Source organism: Balaenoptera ricei, chromosome 7 (genome assembly GCF_028023285.1).
Source record: "Balaenoptera ricei isolate mBalRic1 chromosome 7, mBalRic1.hap2, whole genome shotgun sequence".
Taxonomy (NCBI): Eukaryota; Metazoa; Chordata; class Mammalia; order Artiodactyla; family Balaenopteridae; genus Balaenoptera; species Balaenoptera ricei.
In genome coordinates, this window is record NC_082645.1 from 40604186 (window position 1) to 40625261 (window position 21076).

Below are 21076 nucleotides of genomic sequence, written 5' to 3' on the forward strand. Positions count from 1 at the left end.
TTCTCATTAAATCTAGACCCCACTGATACTACCTGGGCAGGGCAATCAAAGCATCCTCTGCTTTTGTTGGGCAGGAGATGAAGATCAACTCCCCATAGAGGTATGCAGACACTAACTTGGCAGGGAAATCAGAATTTTGCCTGCTTTAGACAGGTGGGAGGTGGAAGAATCCCTTCCTGATTGGCCCTGCTGGCACCACTGGGTGGAGAGATTGAAGTACCATTGTCTGGTGTCCCTGTGCAGGGGGTGAGAGAGGTAAAGTGGTGGAGGACATGGGGGTTAAAGATCAGCTCCCTTCTTGGTCCAATTGAAATTGTGGAAGTGTGTGTGAAGGGGTGGATTTTCTTCTGGTGTTTGGTTTGAGTAGGGTAGATACTGCCAAAATATTTTCTGTTCTGTTAGGCCATCCTTTTCCTGGTATTTTGACTAGGAGGAATCGGCTTTTCCTGGGAATTTTCTGTGTGTGGTGGGGGTCTATACTTGTTAGCAGTTCTGGGTTGGAGGCTTCAGGGAACCCACCTCAAGTCCCAGGATCCCTACACAGTCTGCCTTTTTCTTTCCACCTTCAGAGCCCATGTACAGTTGTCTTTTGTGTTATGTGGATGGTAAGAGATTGGATCAAGGAGTGAAGAGGCTAATTTATCTTGGGCCGACCTGGAAGTCACCAACTGTATCTTTTGAAGATCCTACCTTTTAAAAATTTATGAGATCCAAGTTACCATTTCCTTTTTCTTTCATGGGTCATGATCTTAAACTAAATAAAATGTTAGCTGTTGATTTTTCATAAATGCTCTATATCAGGTTTAGGAAGTTCATTTCTATTCCTCGTTTGTTGGGAGTTTTTTATTAGTCATGTGTGTTGAATTTTGTCAAGTGTTTTTCTACATCTGTTGAGATGATGATATGTTTTTTTTTTCTTAGTTTGTTAATCTGCTGAAGTACTTTGATTAATTTTTGCATTTTAAACTAACTTTGTATTTCTAGCCCAAACCCCACTTAGTCATGATGTATTATACTTTTTAGATTTGTTGGATTAAATTTGCTAAAATTTTATTTAGAATTTTTGCATGCATTTTCATTAGGGATATTGGTTCTACAATTTATTTTTTCTTATTATTTCTTTGTCAGGTTTTGATATTAGGGTTTTCCTTAGTATTACTTGGTTATATATTTGCCAACTTTTCTAGACTTTCTTAGTGCCCACAAACCTCATTTCTATTTCTTGTTTCAGCAGGTCTTCTTTTGATACATTCCCACCTTGCCAACAATAATTAAAGCCTCTGATGGTTAGTAATTAGCTTCAAGGTCACGAATAAATTAGTATACATTTGAATTACAATCTTTTGATTTATGGTGGCCCCAAAATGAAGGTAATTAAATGTTACAGCATTAAACTGTGATCATATCTTTAAGGATGAATATTCAAGTAGTTCACTTAAATAAAAAACTTGAAATAAAAAAACTAAAAATTTTTTTACTGAAGTATAGTTGATTTACAATGTTGTGTTAGTTTCAGGAATACAGCAAAGTGATTCAGTTATATGTGTGTATATATGTGTGTACATATATATATATATATATATTCTTTTTCAGATTCTTTTCCTTTATAGGTTATTACAAAATATTGAGTATAAAAAATAAAAATTTTATAGGAAACCTCCTATCAATTCTACACCAATTTTTTAAAAGTTTTTTTCCCCTAGTGGAGCACTTTAGTGATCATGAAGAATGCAAACATGGTACATACTTAAACTTGTTCCTATTTTTTCCCCAGCTGGTTGAACTTTCCTAAACAATTGTGAACCAGTTATGCAAAGTAGTGGTAATTAATTTGCATCTTTAGACAAGTGAAATCTTTTTATAAAGGATGGTTGTTAAATGTTTAGTTTCTCTAAGGAGGATGGAAAAAGAGAAAATAAGTCCTTATTATTAGAAGAAATATGGGGTTTGAAGGACAAAAGAATGCAAATAATGAGTCTTTGACCCTGGCTCTGGCACCACAAGAAGATTCTGCTATCTCTTTCTCTTGGACTATTTTCACATAATGCAATTCCTTAAATGCAATAACGCCTTAAATTTGGTATTTAAATCAGGTGATCGCTAGAAACTAATTTTTATTAAAAAAAAAAACTAGGTATAAGATTATCTGATAAATAGAACATGAATCTTCCATATGTTTCAGATTTTTAACTTGTTTTCCTTGGCTCATAAAAAGATTAATGTGAGTTTTAAAATTTTTAGGTAATTTTAATACTATTAATGTTTTCAGGGCTACTCTTTTCTGATACAACTTTACTTGAAATGTTTCCATTTTTCAAGAAGTGTTTTCCATCTCCATTCTATGCCTTGAAATGTGTCAGATATTTAGTAGTATCTCAAATGCAAGGTTAAGTGACAGTTAAATATAACCTGAATGAGAGCATTACCACAAAATAAGCTACAATTGAAACTTTGTACTCTATGGACTTTCTCAAGTATTTTAATAGTAAGGCTGAGAGGAGGAACTTTTCCTCAGGACCTTTCCCTGTTCCTGCCATCTGCTAACTCTTGGTGTTCCCTCAGACTGGATTTTCAAGATAACTGAGCCTTGAGAGCTTTCTGTTTTTCAAGAGTTGTTCAAAATTTGGGGCTTACCAATTAAACTCTTTGTTTTCAAATTATTTTTGGATCTTTAGAAAGTGTATTTGCTGTCTTTTTGTGGTATTTAAGCAGAGGATAAGGTGTTATATGTGCTATCTTTATCAAATATACAGTTTAATCTTTGCAATAACTCTGCATGTTATCCATACATAACTTTTTTTTTTTTTAATAGAGGATGAAGTTCCGGCTTGGAGGGATTAAGTGTTATATTGAAGATCACACAGCTAATCGATAAAGAGTGTGTACTAAATTCTAGGTATACTTGAACTCACAACCCATGATCTTGTCTTGAACTATAGTCAGGATGGCCTAGTGTCCATTTAGAAGAATGTTCAGCAGAGGTGGACATCATGCTCTGAGCAGTGCAGATTCATACAACATTTAAGACACTGTGAGGGTGTATTCAGAAACCCTTTGCAGCATTATCTGAAGTGATAAATGTTCAACCATTGGAAGATAAATAAGTGACTATGAAATGAATGAGTGTCATTTTTCTGCTTCTGTGAGTTACCACATCTGCTTATCAGAACTTCAGTGATATAAGTGAAATCTCAGCTTTCTTTTTGCACCAAATTAAAATTCCATAAATTCTATTAACCTTAAAATTCCATAAAAACCAATATTCTCACTTTTCTACATGAAAAGACAGTAAAATCAGAATGGAATTAGAATATTCTGAAATCTTTGGAAAAGAGTAAAAGCTGGCTGCTGGTTTGCTGTCCTAAAGCTGTAGACTGATAATGCTGGAGCAGAGTATTAAAGGTAGTGCTATTTCTAAGAGAGGCTTCAAGAAAGCCGTGATTAAAACTCAGAAAAAGGGGAAAAAGCGCAGCAGACGTCGCAAAGAAAGCTATTCACTTTATATCTATAAAGTACTGAAACAAGTTCATCCGAATGCTGGTATTTCTTCGAAGGCCATGAGCGTCATGAATTCTTTTGTTACTGATATGTTTGAGCGCATTGCGGGGGAGGCGTCCCGCCTGGTGCATTACAACAAGCGTTCGACCGTCACATCCAGGGAGATCCAGACAGCAGTGCACTTGCTGCTTCCTGGGGAATTGGCCAAGCACGCGGTGTGTGAGGGCAGCAAGGCTGTCACCAAATACAGTAATTCCAAGTAAAGAGATTCAGCCACCACACGATTTTTGTAACCCAAAGGCTCTTTTAAGAGCCACTTAACTTTCTAGAGAGTTGTAGGCTTTTTACTTGGTTGCTCAGTGTATGTGGGCAGGCTTACTCTTAGAGTGAGGTATAGCTGTTACACTAGTAACTATTAGATTCACTTTGCTGCCTTTAGTGTGGTTAAGAAATACGTAGGTAACTCGTCCGTCTCACGTGACTATTAGCCAGAATGATTTCAGGTGAAATCCCGGATCTCTTAAGCATGTCAAAGAATAGAGCTCTCTGAGTTGAAGGCAGCTCCTTTAAGTCTGTCTTAAGGGAGGATGGGCCGAGTGCCATGAGAAACGTGGCTTGCTCTTCTCTGGGGTATGTCCTGTTTTAAGTACTTTCTATCAAGAGACTGAAAGGGAACTTAAGCTGTGGAAAGACAAAGAACATAGGCAAGTTCAACATGGGAGCGTTAAGGCTGTTTTGCTTCCGCCCTACATTTTCTGTAGTGTGTGAAAATTCTTCCTATGGATCAGGTTAGATGCCCTGCAGCTGCTGAGATTTCGAGTCCAATAGTTCCTTGGTCTGGTGGTGTCATCTGTACATTATTGGGGTGTCTAAAAAAAAAGAGTAAAAGCTACCCCAAATATCATCTACCACTTAAAACTTTCTTTTTTTGGCTGAAAGTATAGCTGTATGCCTAACATTAATGGATAGAATTTTGTATTTCTTATACTTAAAGAAGATTGTATTTTATATTCTTTATTAAGAAAACCCTACTGTTATTATTTAATTATTAGAAAGATTGATTTTTGTTATTCATCATCTTATAGAAAAATGGGATTGTAGAGATGATCGGCGGAATCGTCAAGATAATTACAATTTATCTTCTATCTCTATGCATATTATAGGGGAGGGAAAAATTTTTTCCTACCCTTCTTTGTTCTCTGGCTGTTGTAATAATCAAATTAACATAAGACAGATTAACAGGAGAAAAACAAATTTAGTTACGTATAAGTCAATCAGTTGAGGCTTATATGTCGTTCTGAGCTCAGGAAAATGGGCAGGAGTCTGGGACTTCAAAGAGGAGAAAGGCAATTCACAGGAAGATGGGAAGAGCAAATGTTTGGTGAGCAAACGGTAGCCATGTCATGCAGAGACAGTGGACACAGAGAGGAATTTGACCTCCAGGCCCAGCTGAGCTCCCCCCGGCTTAACCACACCTAGCCCATAGTCTTTGTAGTTATCTCTGGTGATAGTTCTCATCCTGGACCAGGCCATCTATCTAAATTCTTTTAGGCAGTTAGGGAGAGGCGAAAGTTCTTCTTGAATCTGCTGGGTCTTGATTGCCTTCAGCTCAAAATAGTCCACATGCCAAAGTGACACATGTTGGGGAGACTTGTTCTGACTCCCTTCACGGTCTTCATTCCCTAAAGGGTCTCATTAGTCTTTACGTTTACCAGGCAGTCACAAAACTGTTTAATATGAGAATGAACACTGGTTCTCAATAAATGCCATAAAAGCATCACATAGTGTAGCAGACTCTGTGGATGTCTCTCTCAGCACCTGGGGGAGCCCTTTGAAGGCTGCTGTGGTTGCCGATGATAATGACTTACCCTGAAATCCTTTGGGAACCTGGAGCCACCTCATCCAGAGGGGACCTGAGTCCCATGGTCATTTCTTGAATGGTAGGGGTACCAAATACCCACTGCCTTGCCTCCAGGTGGGAGATAGCAGCCTGGTATGATCTTACCAAGTCAGAGTGAGGCTAGCTGCGCCAGAAATCAATTCCTTGCTTAGCTTCTCTGCTTTCTTATCTTGCTTCTGTCTCTTCTACTGATCTCTCCTGAGAGCACTCCCTTAAAAAATAACTCACAGAAAAATCCTAGTCAGAATCAGTTGTTTAGGGAACTAGACCGAAGACATGTGGCAATTTAACCCACAGGATTATCTCCCTTGCCTATATTTCAAGAGTTGCCTGGGTTCAATTTTGAAATAGATGCGTGCATAGCCATTAAGATTGCTTCTTGTGTTATTTGATTCTATTTTTACCTTTTTTCTTTGCTCTTCTTTCACTGGTGGAAGAATACTGGGGTTATGTATTATAAATATGACAAAGAATTTCATAAGCTGTTGAATGTGGAAAGAAAATGTTCATATTATTGGTATTTTTGAGGAAATTCCTAAAAGAGCATGTCATGTGCCAAGTCACAATTAATGGTAATCACCTTCTTTCTTCCTGTATGTTTTAGAAATAATTTTATAATCACTTCTCTGTCTGTTCCAGATGTTATTGTCTGTCTCCCATTTCTCCTGCAGACAGCTTCTCACTGTTTTATGTGTTTGTCATTTTACCAGACTGGAAATACAATAGATATGAAACAGAAGCTGATTTTTACCCCCATCTGATGTGGACACCATTAATTTATGAAGAAACTGTTTTGCTTTTCCTTAAAAAAAAAAAAAAAAAAGACAAACAGCTGGTTTGATGGAAAATCTGCCCTAATCTCCAGAGAACAGTGAGTTCAGACGTGATATAAATTGACAGAGGGTGAAAAAATAATCTTCAGGCAGATAACTTAGTGCAGCTAGGATGGGCAGGACAGGATGGCATTTGCCAGACAGAGGAGAACACAGTGTATGTGGTCACACAGTGCACTTGGAAAAGGTGACATTGGGAAATGATAATAATCAGCTTACCAGTGTTTACAGTACTGAAAGAGTGCTAAAAAATGTAGAAATGAAGTTTTAAACACGTGACATGTAAAGGAGGTTCCTCTGCTTAGAATCCTTTTAAGATCATTGTTCTATCTCAGTTGATATTTTCCTAAACACCAGTAGAGGCCTCCAGACACTTCACTAAGTAAACAAACATACCATCCACACACAGGGGAGCCCATGATACCCATTGTGTCCACTGATATGGAGAGAAATCAAATGGAATCTTCGAGGAAGATGATTTCAGTGAGAATCAGCTGTAATTAGAGGAGCTGCTGACCTTTGTTGTATAACTTGCCCAAAGGTCCGTTACAAAAGAAAACTATTCTGTCTAGAATAGAAGGAGGTCATGTATGTGTAATTATTGTTCTTTTAGATTGCATTTAACTAATTGTCACAGTGTGGGCATTTCTCTGTTAATAATCTATTATGTTGTCAGTAAGGCAATTCTCTCAAGCCACCTAACTTGCCCAGTATTCTTGGAATCAAAACACTACAGTTGGAGAGGAATGGAAACAAGGTAATTCTCAGACCCCCAACCTGAGTTATATGGCAAGTACCACTCTTCTGTCTCAAGTTTTCAACTGAGCATAGTCCTAAAGGAGGAAAAAGGAAAAGTTTGTTAAAGAGTCACTACCCATGAAAGCTTCACAGTAAATATAACTAACTCATAAAGAGCCTACTAATGACAGTCTGAAGCACCTCTTTTATTTGGAAGTATATGTGCATTTATATGTGTGGTTGCAAATAAGCACCAAGGTCTACATGACCATTATTGATTAACTGCATGTCCCCCCCTCAAATTTTAATGAATAATCACAATTAGAAGTACTCTAACACCCTAGGATATCTGCTTCTGAGGTAAATCTCCATCAGATTCTCCGTGTCACTGATAAAATCCACTCAGCCTCAAACCTTTATTAACGGCTTTAAGCAACTCCAGTAGCTTCTTTATATATTAGACACTTCTCTGACTGTACCTTTAGCTGACAGTATAAATACATTCATTTTGCTGTCACATCAATTGATTTTAGCTAATTAGGAGCATTTGGGGGCCTTGATCTGATAAGGAAGTGTGAATGCGTTTTCTCCCCCACAGCGGGTGTGTTATTTGCTGGGGTATTAGGGGAGTGTGAATCAGGCACATTTCGTCTGTCAGGCTGATGGTTTTTAAACAACATTCGCTGCACGGAAACTAAAACGGTCAGAGCAGAAGCTGGGTGTTGGCCATTGGTGTGATTTGTCAGATTAGGTTAGTTACCTCTGGAATGGGAATCTGACAGAGGTGAACATGTGTATGCCCAAGAAGCACCAAATCTGAGCTTTCCTTTGGCAAGTGTTCCTCGCAGTAGAGCTCTCCCTCTCCTCATTTCAGAACCTCTCCGGAGGAGGCTGTCTCTCTTCAGTCACTGTCATTCTCTCCCAGCCCTACAGCGTCCAGTTTGGTGTTCATCCTGGACTTCTTAATTTTAAAGCCAAAGGCACAGGTTTTGAAAATTCACTGGCCCTGAAGTATTTGCAGAAAATCTTTTGAACAGTTTGGGTCCTGGGATTTCTTTGTTCAGTCTCTTCTGCTAAAGGCAAAGCCAGGCTGGCTGTCTGCAGGTCAGCCAGGAGCAGTGAAGCAAAGGGAAACAAACAACAGAACAGCTGAGATTCCTGCTAGGAGCTTGTTTGTAGATGGAGCTCATACAGTGTCTTTTGTTTAGTTGTGAGGCTTTACTAGGGAATGCATAAAAAGGAACTTGAAATAAGTAACCATTTAGGAAAGAAGGGAAAGGGATGTCTGACAACAATATTTTCAATTTTGAGGCTGGGGGAAATGCTTATTTATGTAATATGAATTTTTCTGCAAAGATAACAGTTGGTCTCTAAGGCATGTGCTTTGTGTTCCCTTTGTTTGTTTCTCTTGTAGCTTTACGCTAATCATTTACACAGTTGTCTTCCATCCTGCTTGTGATCAATTCATAAATAATAGGAGCAAATAAAATAATCTCTGGATGTCCTCTGGTAATAACCATTTGATTCTGCAGATCAAACCTTCAATGTTAGTCTCATTACCGAAAGACCAGTTGAATTGTTAAAACCTTCATTGGAAATACCTGCCGTTGTCTGCTGTTTATAACTATCTTTGAGTCATAGACTATATGTGCCTAAAATAGGATGGAGGGATGAACCCCTTAACAGAGTGCCTGACTCTCTGAAAGAAGTCTTGATAAAGTGGAAAAAATATGATATTTGGAGACTCCATCCATCTGTTGGTTATAAACTTGTTCACTTGGTCTTTGTGACATTGTAAAATGCAGATAATAATGCCTATCTTCTAGCATATTTATCAGTATTAAATATTTTTTTTTCTTTTGTCATCCTAGTGTTTATCCTGATCCTTTTTACTTTTAAAACAAAAGTCACAACCATTTAACAATAGTTGGCATATAATAAGTACGTTTTTGTTTATGTGACTATTATCTGCTGTCCCCCATTAATATAAGCTCTGTGAGGATATGGTATGTGTGTCATTCACCACTGTGTCCTCAGCTCCTGGCATGTGGCAGACATTCAATAAACATTTGTTGTACAGCTCAGTGAAATATCAGCTATTGTGGCACCTAATGTTAATATTATTCTTATTTTTCTAGTTAAAATTTACTAGCTAAAATCCAAGATAAACACAAATTATATAAAAAGCAGTATTTATATTTGTATTTGAAGTAAGGCTGAAAATGAATTATGTAAGCTTCCATCTCAAGAACACAGGAAAAGAACAAATCGAAACCAAAGAAAGGAAAAGAAGGAACTTCTAAAAATAAGATTAGAAATCAATGAAAAGGAAACAAACATAAAATAGAGAAAATCAACAAACCAAATTTGATTTATTGAAAATACTAATAAAAGTGATAAACCTTTAACGAAACTGACCCAGAGAAAAGAGAGAAAGAAAATACAACCAATGTCAGAGATTAGAAAGGTGGTTGATAATATAGATACTAAAAACATTTAGAAAGGCAATATTGAGAAGACTTTAGGCATCTACCTTGTAGAAGAAATGGGAAAATCTTATTAAAAAAAACTTACTAAAAGTGATACAGTCTAAATGATCATATATGTTTCGAGGACATTGAGTATATTGTTACTAAAACTTCCCACAAGAAAACTCCAAGACCAAATGGCTTCCTCATAAATGCTTCTTAATATTTATAATAAGAGTGAGCTTGCAAAAACTGTTCCAGAGTATAGAGGAAGAGGAACATTTCTCAACATATTTTATGAAGCCACCACAACCTTGATACCAAAATCTGATCAGGACACTACAAAAAAGAAAAATTAGTGACCAAGCATAGATGTGAATGTCCCTAAAAATTAGGAAAAATAATACAGATTACATATCTGTATTATCCATAAATCCATGGCACACACTATCTATCTATCACCTATCTATCTATCTATCTATCTATCTATCTATCTATCTATCCCATTTTTAATGGGGCTTATTGTAGTGATTTAAGAGTGGGTTAACATTGAGATATCAGCCAGTGTGACAATTACATTCATAGCAGCACTATTTTTAAAAGTTATGTACTAGAAACAGGTCATATATCCATTAATAGGAAAGTGGGTATATAAACTGTGGTATGTTTATAAAATGAAACATTATACAGCTATGAGAATAAATGAACTATAGCTAAGTGCAAAAACATAGATGAATATCACAAAAAATAGTATTGAGCCAAAGAAGCAAGACAAAGTATTCTAAGTCAGATAGTGGTTAAGCTTGGGAGGAAGTAGTAGCGGAGGCAGGAATGAGGTTGGAATTTTTTTCTTGATGTGGGTGATAGTTACTGAGATATGTTCAGCAGTGAAAATTCGTCACCATATTCAGGTATGATTCGTGCACCTTTCTGGATGAATATTTGTACTTCAAAAAGGAGTTCAGGTGGAACACGAAAGTAACAGTGTAATAATGTAGCCCAACGCTTGACCTACAAGCTCAGTGTTTATGTTTATGTATGTGGCTGCAGACTCCCACCGTGACCACTGTAGTGTCAGACAAATCTTGTTTAGTAGAAAGTAAGGGGAAAGATTAGATAAGTAAATACAATAAGAACTAAGTTGTTTAGTATGGACAGCAGGTGCTCATATAAATGTATACATAGATGAGTTTGTGATTTGCATATGGGTTTTTTTAAACTTATTTTTTTCTCTTAAGGATTTACATTGTAATCATTCTTCAGTGCTACTAAGTAAAAATGTATATCATTTTTGATGTCCAAAGAGCATTTTATTACATAGCTATATTAAAATTCATTTTAAAAAACACCTTCACCTGAACATTTTAGGTGGTTTTCAAATTCCTGTCATTCTAAACAGCGCCTACATGGAGTCCCTTTGCAATGACTGGAGTGCTTAACTTCTGGCAACTGTCATATACTTTCCATTCTACCATCACTCACTGCCAGGTCCACACAATTAACATGGCAGTGAAAAATGCCCTCCCAATGCATCTAAGGATCTTAATCATTCCACTCTTCTTTCCCAAAATGGCATCTCATAAGCTTGTTTTAAAATGATGTTCCTAGAGACCATTCCTGTTTAGAGATCTTAGGTCTAGGTAAAGAAACAATTCAAGATTCTTTTCTTAAACTCTGCTGTATTCGCAGAGGAGACTGGGACATTATGGAGCAATTGTTCTAAAACTTTCCAGTAATTAATATTTTGCACATTTTTTAACCTAAAAATGAGGTGCTCATTTTGTGACCATATTTTAAATTCCTAGTGATGCCTCAACTTTCCAGGTTTTCTTATTCTCGTAGGACCAAATTCCGGTTAAAAGAAAAAGAAAGAAATAACAAGAAATAGAAGAAAAGCTCTGAAAACATAGTGGTTCCTCATTTTTCTTGACACTGTATTTCCACCCAAGTGAATGCACATTATACTTTCAAGGTCGTAAATAGATATTCATAATTTATTAATCTATAGTTCAAAAACAAGGGTAAAACGTGTTTCTGTGCCACTGTTTATTTAAATTACAGTAAAAGAGTGTGATTCTGATTTCACTGCAGTGAGATTATTGACAAAGGAAAACAAAATAGCCCTTCTTCACATGAGATGCAGCATCTACATTAGTGAACCCAGCTGACTCTTTGCAATAGCTAAGACAGAGAGAGAAGAGATAAATCCATTGAGAGAGTTGCATAAAGCAAACCTGGCCAGAGACTCAAACCCTGTAAAATTTGATTTGAGTCAAGCAGGGAAGGAAATTTCCTCCTCAGAATACAAGGTAGATGGCATCTCTTTCCTTTAAAATGTTTAGGTCAGATAAGCCAATTCATAACACTGGGCAGTGTCACTTTCTTAGGAAAATAAGTCTTGGGGAATGACTGATTTTGTTGTACTTTGATGAATAAACTTACAGGGGTCTTGCATCCATTTCTTTCTCTTTAATCTGTCATTTTTACTCTGGTTTATAACGAATCCGGTCTGCTTGGAGGCCTAAGTAAAAATTCATAAAAACAAAATGAGTAGAGTGGAGAAGTATGCCGTCATGTATTATTTTTCCGTGCCTTTGAGAAAAGTTCTTAATGACTTTGTTCTCTAATACCAAGGTAGCTTAGAGTAGCCATCATTTGGGGATAATTTGCTCTGATATCCTTGTTCATTGACCCGAGACATTTGCTAAAGAGTGTTTTTTGGGGTTTTTTTCCCTCCCTTTAAAATTTTTGATCACATTAGGCTTTCCACAAGAGACATAGAGCTGCTTCAAAATCCAAATCCAAAGAAAGGTGACAACATAGTAGGGTAAATGCACTAATTGTTCTTCCAATAAAATCTGTAAAAAAAAAATTTAAATGAACATCTGTTTGAAGAATATAGCTATTAAAAGAAATGTTCTGCACAAACAGTATGCCACGAAGAATCGTTGTACAATAATGCTGTGAAATTGTTTAATTAACTCATAAAAGAGGGACTCTAGTGAAGGATATGTATGCAGTGCACTCTGGAGATATTTGACAGTCTTCAAGAACAGATGTGATTATGATTATAATTATTTTAGTAAATTGAGCCATAATTTCTCTTTCTGTTGTAAACTAAGGTAAAGTATATTATGAATCTTAAGTAGAAAAAAAACCTTAAGCATAAATAATTCATTCAAATCCTGACTTCTGTTGTAGCTGCAGCACTGCTGTCATTTCCTTGTTTTCAGTGAGGTGTGCGTTTGTAAGTACAACTGAGAAGATTAAGTATTCAGCATGGAATTAGGGTAGATTTTATGTGTACTTTGTGGAAATTGGCTTAAATATTTTGTAGACATGACTTTCACCATATATTTATATGTCCATAAAAAATATGTTTTTATCTCCAGGAAGTGTCAGTTACTTGTAAGATCATGGTGTGTAGTGGGTATGGAGTAATTCTATTTTATTACCAGAGAAACTCAATCAGAGACCCTAAGGTATTGAACATGAAGGCTACAACAGCATTTTGTATGTGTGAGGTCAAGCAGTTTGACTTGAAGTGGTTTCACTGACCAGACATTATACATCAGGTCTGTTAAATATTACTATGCAAATGTATTAGATCTATTCTCCTCTGTTATTTTTCATCCTTCTCTATTTTGGGAATCGCATATTTTTATATTCATAACTTCAGTTAGTAATTACAGGAATGTTACATTTTCTTTGTATTGCCTTTATCACTCTTATTAACTAAAATTACTGCTAGATGGAAATTAATCAGACAAATTAGCATGCTTATTCATGAAACCTAGATTATAGTAAACCCCAAGATTAAGACTAATGAAACAATTACTTATTTAATCATTATTAAAAATGGGAACATTGCTCAGATATCTGACAGTAACTGCAGTAAACTTTGGAAGTAGACAAATGAATGTGTTTTTCTTGACTGCTCTTTCATGAAAGCAAGATTATTATCACCTGCTGGGAGTTTTGCTTTCATATTCAACATTTTCCCAAGGGAAAGAAAAAGTCTCTTCTTACTAGGAAAAGAGAAAATCTAATTTCTCCAATAGACTTCTTTCTTTGAAACTTAAGCTATTCTGACTCTGACTTTTCAAAATTTAAAATGTGTGTGAAAGTGTTCATAAGTCAAGGCTGTATATATTTATTATAGGCATAATACTTTTACTACTTTATAATAATAAACACCATATTAGAAGTATACATATTCACTTAAGGTATTTCTTAAAATGAATTAAGAATATTTAATTTAAGGAAAACATGTATTAGAAAGCAAAAGGTACTACAAGGCTAATATTGAAAATCCATAATCTTCTCCACATGTCATTGCAACCAGCTTCCCCGAGCCTTGGGACAACCATATTCAGTCATTCCTGCTTTTAGGTCTTTTGGTGATTGCCTTAATGTTGGACTGCTTTTCTTATTTCCCAACTTTAGACATTAGCAGTTTTCTGCTATAATAGCTGAAGATTTTATTCACACTACTTTTCACAACCTATTCCCTCTCCAACTAAAAAAGTTTTGGATTAATAACTTTATTAGCTACTTTTGAAAATCTAAATATTATATTTAAAATATCAATTTCCTGTTCTATCAAATTCAGATACCATTTCTCTCTCTTTTTTTTAATAGATCTTTATTGGAGCATAATTGCTTCACGATACCGTGTTAGTTTCTGTTGCACAACAAAGCGAATCAGCCATATGCATACACATGTCCTCATATCCCCTCTCTCTTGAGCCTCCCTCCCATCCTCCCTATCCCACCCCTCTAGGTCATCGCAAAGCAGCGAGCCGATCTCCCTGTGCTATGCTGCTGCTCCCCACCAGCCAACTATTTTACATTCGGTAGTATATATATGTCGATGCTACTCTCACTTCACCCCAGCTTCCCCCTCCCACCCCGTGTCCTCAAGTCCATTCTCTGTGTCTACCTCTTTATTCCTGCCCTGCAACTAGGTTCATCAGTACCTTTTTTTTTTTTTTTAGATTCCATATATATGCGTTAGCATATGATATTTGCTTTTCTTTTTCTGACTTGCTTCACTCTGTATGACAGACTCTAGGTCCATGCACCTCTCTACAAATAACTCAATTTCGTTTCTTTTTATGGCTCAGTAATATGCCATTGTATATATGTGCCACAACTTCTTTATCCATTCATCTGTCGATGGAAATTTAGGTTGGTTCCATGTCCTCGCTATTGTAAATAGTGCTGCAATGAACATTGTGGTACATGTCTCTTTTTGAATTATGGTTTTTTCAGGGTGAATGCCCAGTAGTGGGATTGCTGGGTCATATGGTAGTTCTATTTGTAGTTTTTTAAGGAACCTCCATACTGTTTTCCATAGTGGTTGTATCAATTTACATTCCCACCAACAGTGCAGGAGGGTTCCCTTTTCACCATACCCTTTCCAGCATTTATTGTTTCTAGCTTTTTTGATAACGGTCATTCTGACCAGCATGAGGTGATAACTCATTGTAGCTCTGATTTGCATTTCTCTAATAATTAGTGATGTTGAGCATCTTTTCATGTACCTCTAGGCCATCTGTGTATCTTCCTTGGTAAAATGTCTATTTAGGTTTTCTGCCCATTTTTTAACTGGATTTTTTTTTTTTAATATTGAGCTCCATGAGCTGTTTGTATATTTTAGAGATTAATCCTTTGTCTGTTGTTTCATTTGCAAATACTTTCTCCCATTCTGAGGGTTGTCTTTTTGTCTTGTTTATGGTTTCCTTTGCTGTGCAAAAGCTTTTAATTTTAATTAAGTCCCATTTGTTTATTTTTGTTTTGTTTTTATTTCTGTTACTCTAGGAGGTGGGTCAAAAAAGATCTTGCTGTGGTTTATGTCAAAGAGTGTTTTTCCTATGTTTTCCTCTAAAAGTTTTATAGTGTCTCATCTTACATTTAGGTCTTTAATCCATTTTGAGTTTATTTTTGTGTATGTTGCTAGGGAGTATTCTAATTTCATTCTTTTACATGTCCAGTTTTCCCAGCACCACTTATTGAAGAGGCTGTCTTTTCTCCATTGTATGTTCTTGCCTCCTTTGTCGTAAATTAGCTGCCCATATGTGCGTGGGTTTATCTCTGGGCATTCTATCCTGTACCATTGATCTATATTTCTGTTTTTGTGCCAGTACCATACTGTCTTGATTACTGTAGCTTTGTGGTATAGTTTGAAGTCGGGGAGCCTGATTCATCCACTCTGTTTTTCTTTCTCAAGATTGCTTTGACTATTCGGGGGTCTTTTGTGTTTCCATACGAATTGTAAAATTTTTTTGTTCTAATTCTGTGAAGAATGCCATTGGTAGTTTGATAGGGATTGCATTGAATCTGTAGATTGCTTTGGGTAGTATAGTCATTTTCACAATATTGATTCTTCCCATCCAAGAACAGGTATGTTTCTCCATCTATTTATGTTATCTTTGATTTCTTTCATCAGTGTTTTATAGTTTTCTGGGTACAAGTCTTTTGCCTCCTTAGACAGATTCATTCCTAGGTATTTTATTCTTTTTGTTGAAATGGTAAATGGGAGTGTTTCCTTAATTTCTCTTTCTGACTTTTCGTTGTCGGTGTATAGGAATGCCAGAGTTTTCTGTGTATTAATTTTGTATCCTACAACCTTACCAAATTCACTGATTAGTTCTAGTAGTTTTCTGGTGGCATCGTTAGGATTTTCTATGTATAGTATCATGTCATTGACAAACAATGACAGTTTTACTTCTTTTCCAGTTTGTATTCCTTTTATTTCTCTTTCTTCTCTGATTGCTGTGGCTAGGACTTCTAAAACTATGTTGAATAAGAGTGGCAAGAGTGGACATCCTTGTCTTGTTCCTGATCTTAGTGGAAATGCTTTCAGTTTTTCACCATTGAGTATGATGCTTGTTGTGGGTTTGTCATATATGGCTTTTATTATTTTGAGGTAGGTTCCCTCTATGCCCATTTTCTGGAGAGTTTTTATCATAAATAGGTGTTGAATTTTGTCAAAAGCTTTTTCTGCATCTATTGAGATGATCATTTGGTTTTTATTCCTTAATTTGTTAATGTGGTGTATCAGATAGATTGATTTGCATATATTGAAGAATCCTTGCATCCCTGGAATAAATCCCACTTGGTCATGGTGTATGATCCTTTTAATGTGCTGTTGGATTCTGTTTGCTAGTATTTTGTTCAGAATTTTTGCATCTATGTTCATCAGTGTTATTGGTCTGTAATTTTCTTTTTTTGTGATATCTTTTTCTGGTTTTGGTATCAGGGTGATTGTCACTTCATAGAATGAATTTGGTAGTGTTTCTCCCTCTGCAATTTTTTGGAAGAGTTTGAGAAGGATCAGTGTTAACTCTTCTCTAAATGTTTGATATAATTTGCCTGTGAAGCCATCTGGTCCTGGACTTTTGTTTGTTGGAAGATTTTAAATTACAATTTCAATTTCATTACTTGTGATAGCTCTGTTTATATTGTCTAATTCTTCCTGGTTCTGTCCTGGAAAATTGTACCTTTCTAAGAATTTGTCCATTTCTTTGTGGTTGTCCATTTTATTGGCATATAGTTGTTTGTAGTAGTCTCTTGTAATCCTTTGAATTTCTGCAGTGTCAGTTGTGATTTCTCCTTTTTCATTTCTAATTTTATTGATTTGTGCCCTCTCCCTTTTTTCTTGATGTGTCTGGCTAAGGGTTTATCAATTTTGTTTATCTTCTCAAAGAACCACCTTTTAGCTTTATTGATCTTTGCTATTGTTTTCTCCATTTCTATTTCATTTATTTCTGCTCTGATCTTTATGATTTCTTTCCTTCTACTGACTTTGGGTTTTCTTTGTTCTTCTTTCTCTAGTTGTTTTAAGTGTAGGGTTAGATTGTTTATTTGAGATTTTTCTTGTTTCTTGAGGTGAGATTGAATTGGTATAAACTTCCCTCTTAGAACTGATTTCGCTGTGTCCCGTATATTTTGGGTCATCATGTTTTTGTTGTCATTTGTTTCTATGTATTTTTTAATTTCTTCTTTGATATCTTCAGTGATCTCTTGGTTACTTAGTAGCTCACTGTTTGCCTCCATGTATTTGTGTTTTTTACAGTATTTTGCCTGTAATTGATTTCCAGTCTCATAGCGTTGTGGTCAGAAAAGATGCTTGATACGATTTCAATTTTCTTAAATTTTCCGAGGCTTGATTTGTGACCCAAGATGTGATCTATCCTGGAGAATGTTCCATGTGCACTTGAGATGAAAGTGTATTCTGTCACTTTTGGGTGGAATTTTGTATAAATATCAATTAGATCGCTCTGGCCTATTGTGTCATTTAAAGCTTGTGTTTCCTTATTTATTTTCTGTTTGGATGATCTGTCCATTGGTGTAAGTAGGGTATTAATATCCCCTACTATTATTGTGTTACTGTTGATTTCTCCCTTCATGGTTGTTAGCATTTGCCTTATGTATTGAGGTGCTCCTATGTTGGGTGCATAAACATTTATAATTGTTATATCTTCTTCTTGGATTGATCCTTTGATCGTTATGTAGTGTCCCTCCTTATCTCTTGTAACAGTCTTTATTTTAAAGTCTATTTTATCTGATATGGGTATTGCTACTCCAGCTTTCTTGTGATTTCCATTTGCATGGAATATCTTTTTCCATCCCTTCACTTTCAGTCTGTATGTGTCCCTGTGTCTGAAGTGGGTCTCTTGTAGACAGCATATATATGGGTCTTGTTTTGTGTCCATTCAGCCAGTCTCTGTCTTTTGGTTGGGGCATTTAATCCATTTACATTCAAGGTTATTATTGATATGTATGCTCCTATTACCATTTTCTTAATTGTTTTGGGTTTGTTTTTGTGGGTCTTTTTCTTCTCTTGTGTTTCTTGCCTAGAGAAGTTTCTTTAGCATTTGTTGTAAAGCTGGTTAGGTGGTGCTGAATTCTCTTAGCTTTTGCTTGTCTGAAAAGCTTTTGACTTCTCCTTCAAATCTGAACGAGATCCTTGCTGAGTAATCTTGGTTGTAGGTTTTTCTCTTTCATCACTTTAAGTATATCCTGCCACTCCCTTCTGGCCTGCAGAGTTTCCACTGGAAAATTAGCTGATAACCTTATGGGGATTCCTTTGTATGTTATTTTTTGTTTTTCCCTTGCTGCTTTTAATATTTTTTCTTTGAATTTAGTTTTTGTTAGTTTGATTAGTATGTGTCTTGGTGTGTTTTCCCTAGGGTTTATCCTGTGTGGGACTCTCTATGCTTCCTGGACTTGAGTGACTCTTTCATTTCCCATGTTAGGGAAGTTTTCCACTATAATCTCTTCAAATATATTCTCAGACCCTTTCATTTTCTCTTCTTCTTCTGGGACCCATGTAATTCGAATGTTGGTGTGTTTAGTGTTGTCCCAGAGGTCTCTTAGATTGTCTTCAATTCTTTTCATTCTTTTTTCTTTATTCTGCTCCTCAGCAGTTATTTCCACCATTTTGTCTTCCAGCTCACTTTTTCGTTCTTCTGCCTCAGTTATTCTGTTATTCATTCCTTCTAGTGTATTTTCCATTTCAGTTATTGCATTGTTCATCTCTGTTTGTTTGGTCTTTAGTTCTTCTAGATCTCTGTTAAACATTTCTTGTATTTTCTCAATCCGTGCTTCCGTTCTATTTCCAAGATTCCGGATCATCTTTACTACCATTACTCTGAATTCTTTTTCAGGTAGGTTGCCTTTTTCCTCTTCATTTATTTGGTCTTGTAGGTTTTTACCTTGCTCCTTCATCTGTGACATATTTTTTTGCCATCTCATTTTTTTTTTTTTTTTTTTTTTTAATGTGTGGGATTTTGTTCCTGTTTTACTGGTTGTTTGGCCTGAGGCTTCCAACACTGGAGTTTGTAGGCTATTGGGTAGAGCTGGGTCTTAGTGCTGAGATGAGGACCTCTGTGAGACCTCACTCCAATGAATATTCCCTGAGGTCTGAGGTTCTCTGTTAATCCAGTGGTTTGGACTCAGAGCTACCACTGCAGGAGCTCCTGCCTGACCCCGGGCTCACAAACCAAGATCCCTCAAGCGGTTCACTCTGGGGTTCCTCCCATCTCCTTGGGCGTCAGAGTCCCCCACCAGCAGCCGGCAGGGGCCCTAGTTATGGGGAGATGCTAACTCCATGTCTTCTCACACCTCCATCTTGACTCCTCCTCAGATACCATCTGTTGATTCTCCATCTTGTACAGTGAGAATTTCAGCACTCCTAACACTTCCATACTCTGCTTTTCACCATGCTTGGGTACTGGATAAAATATAGGTTACCCAGTTAAATTTGAATTTTAGATAAACAACTATTTTTTAGTGTAAATATGTCCAACTCTGTATGAAACATACTTATACGAAAAAAAGGATATATATTCACTTGGAAAACGGAAATCTAAGTAAGTATTTTGTTAACTAGACTTGAGAAGGAGGAATTTATTGAGGAGATACAAAAACAAGACAACCAGTTTACCTACATAATACCAAAGTGTTAGGAGTTTGGTGTACCAGATACTTCTACATTGGGCTTAGGAGATGAGGCCAAAATCAGGAAGACTGGTGGAAAGCTCTATCTAAGGAGCATCTAGACTCCCTGATCACCTTCCCAAATCTTCATAACCAGGCTAAAATCCCAAGTCCCACCCAGCAGAGGAAATGAAGTTTTCATTTCTGGCAAAGTTGATCTAGGGAGACTCTTAACTCAGGGAGAGCAAGGAAAAACGAAGCACAGGGTGTGGCCCTGAATTGGAAACAAGAAGACTAAGTGAAAGTCTATATTAGGTACTGGGAGACTTCCAGCCCTCTTTTCCATTTTGACTCTCAGAATGCTGATGGCAGCACAATTTAGAAGTAACCTAGGGAGTTCCTTTTCTGGGCTCAAAAGACTGGCTCAGAACAAAAGGTTTACAAAACTCTCATTAGGGCTTCTCAAGTGAAATAGCATGGTCTCCATTTTATCACTCATGGTAAGAGCCATCAATCCACAGCTTTTTCTTTTTCTTTTTTTCCCAGACAGAGTTTTAGGATCTCACTCTTAAATATAAATTGCTGGCCAGGGAAAACCACACATTGAAAATCCCTAATGTAGTAGGCAAAGACCAAAATGAACAAGTAGACAGGGGAGAGTCAGAGAAAGCAAATCTGATAAAGGAAAGAGAATATAACTTAAGAAACAAAAAAGCTACGAGTAAAGTTCTCAGTAAGATAAGGCATTGCATTTGAAACAAGAACAGGGTACATTCACAAGGGAGCATCCCTTGAACAAGAAAGAATGCTTTTAAACTACAAAGAGAATACTAGAAACTTTAAAGTCAGTACGATGTTTGGAATACGTATTTTAGGCAGTCTTCCCAGAAGTAACATCAAAAGACAAAAAGGTGAAAAATTGGAGGAAAAGTTAGAAAAATAATATTTTTTTGAAAAGATACTACAACTGTATAATATGAGTTCCAAAAAAGAGAACAGAACAAAAAGTGGGGAAAAATATGAATAAAGTAATACATTTCCTAAAAGTGATGGACATAAGTTTTCAGACTGAAAAAATTCATAGGGAGCCCAGAAAAAAGAATCCATTAGAATAATACCAATACTGGAGAAATAAATCATGAAATTTCACAACACCATAGATGAAGAAAATAAATCCATAAAGATCTGAGAAA

The 21076-nt window shown here is 36.3% G+C and overlaps 1 protein-coding gene and 1 long non-coding RNA gene across 2 annotated transcripts in view; both read left to right on the plus strand.

Moving 5' to 3' along the window:
- Nucleotides 1–21076, plus strand: part of LOC132368486 (uncharacterized) — a 301292-nt gene that overhangs the window by 187174 nt on the left and 93042 nt on the right. The window lies entirely within an intron of this gene.
- On the plus strand, nt 3381–3761 carry LOC132368485 (histone H2B type 1-A-like). The gene has a single exon (XM_059927136.1). It carries the CDS (start codon nt 3381–3383, stop codon nt 3759–3761), a length of 381 nt encoding a protein of 126 aa, XP_059783119.1.

Excerpts from the sequence above, each read along its gene's own strand:
- LOC132368485 (XM_059927136.1), top strand. The coding sequence starts at position 3,381 with ATGCTGGAGCAGAGTATTAAAGGTAGTGCTATTTCTAAGAGAGGCTTC.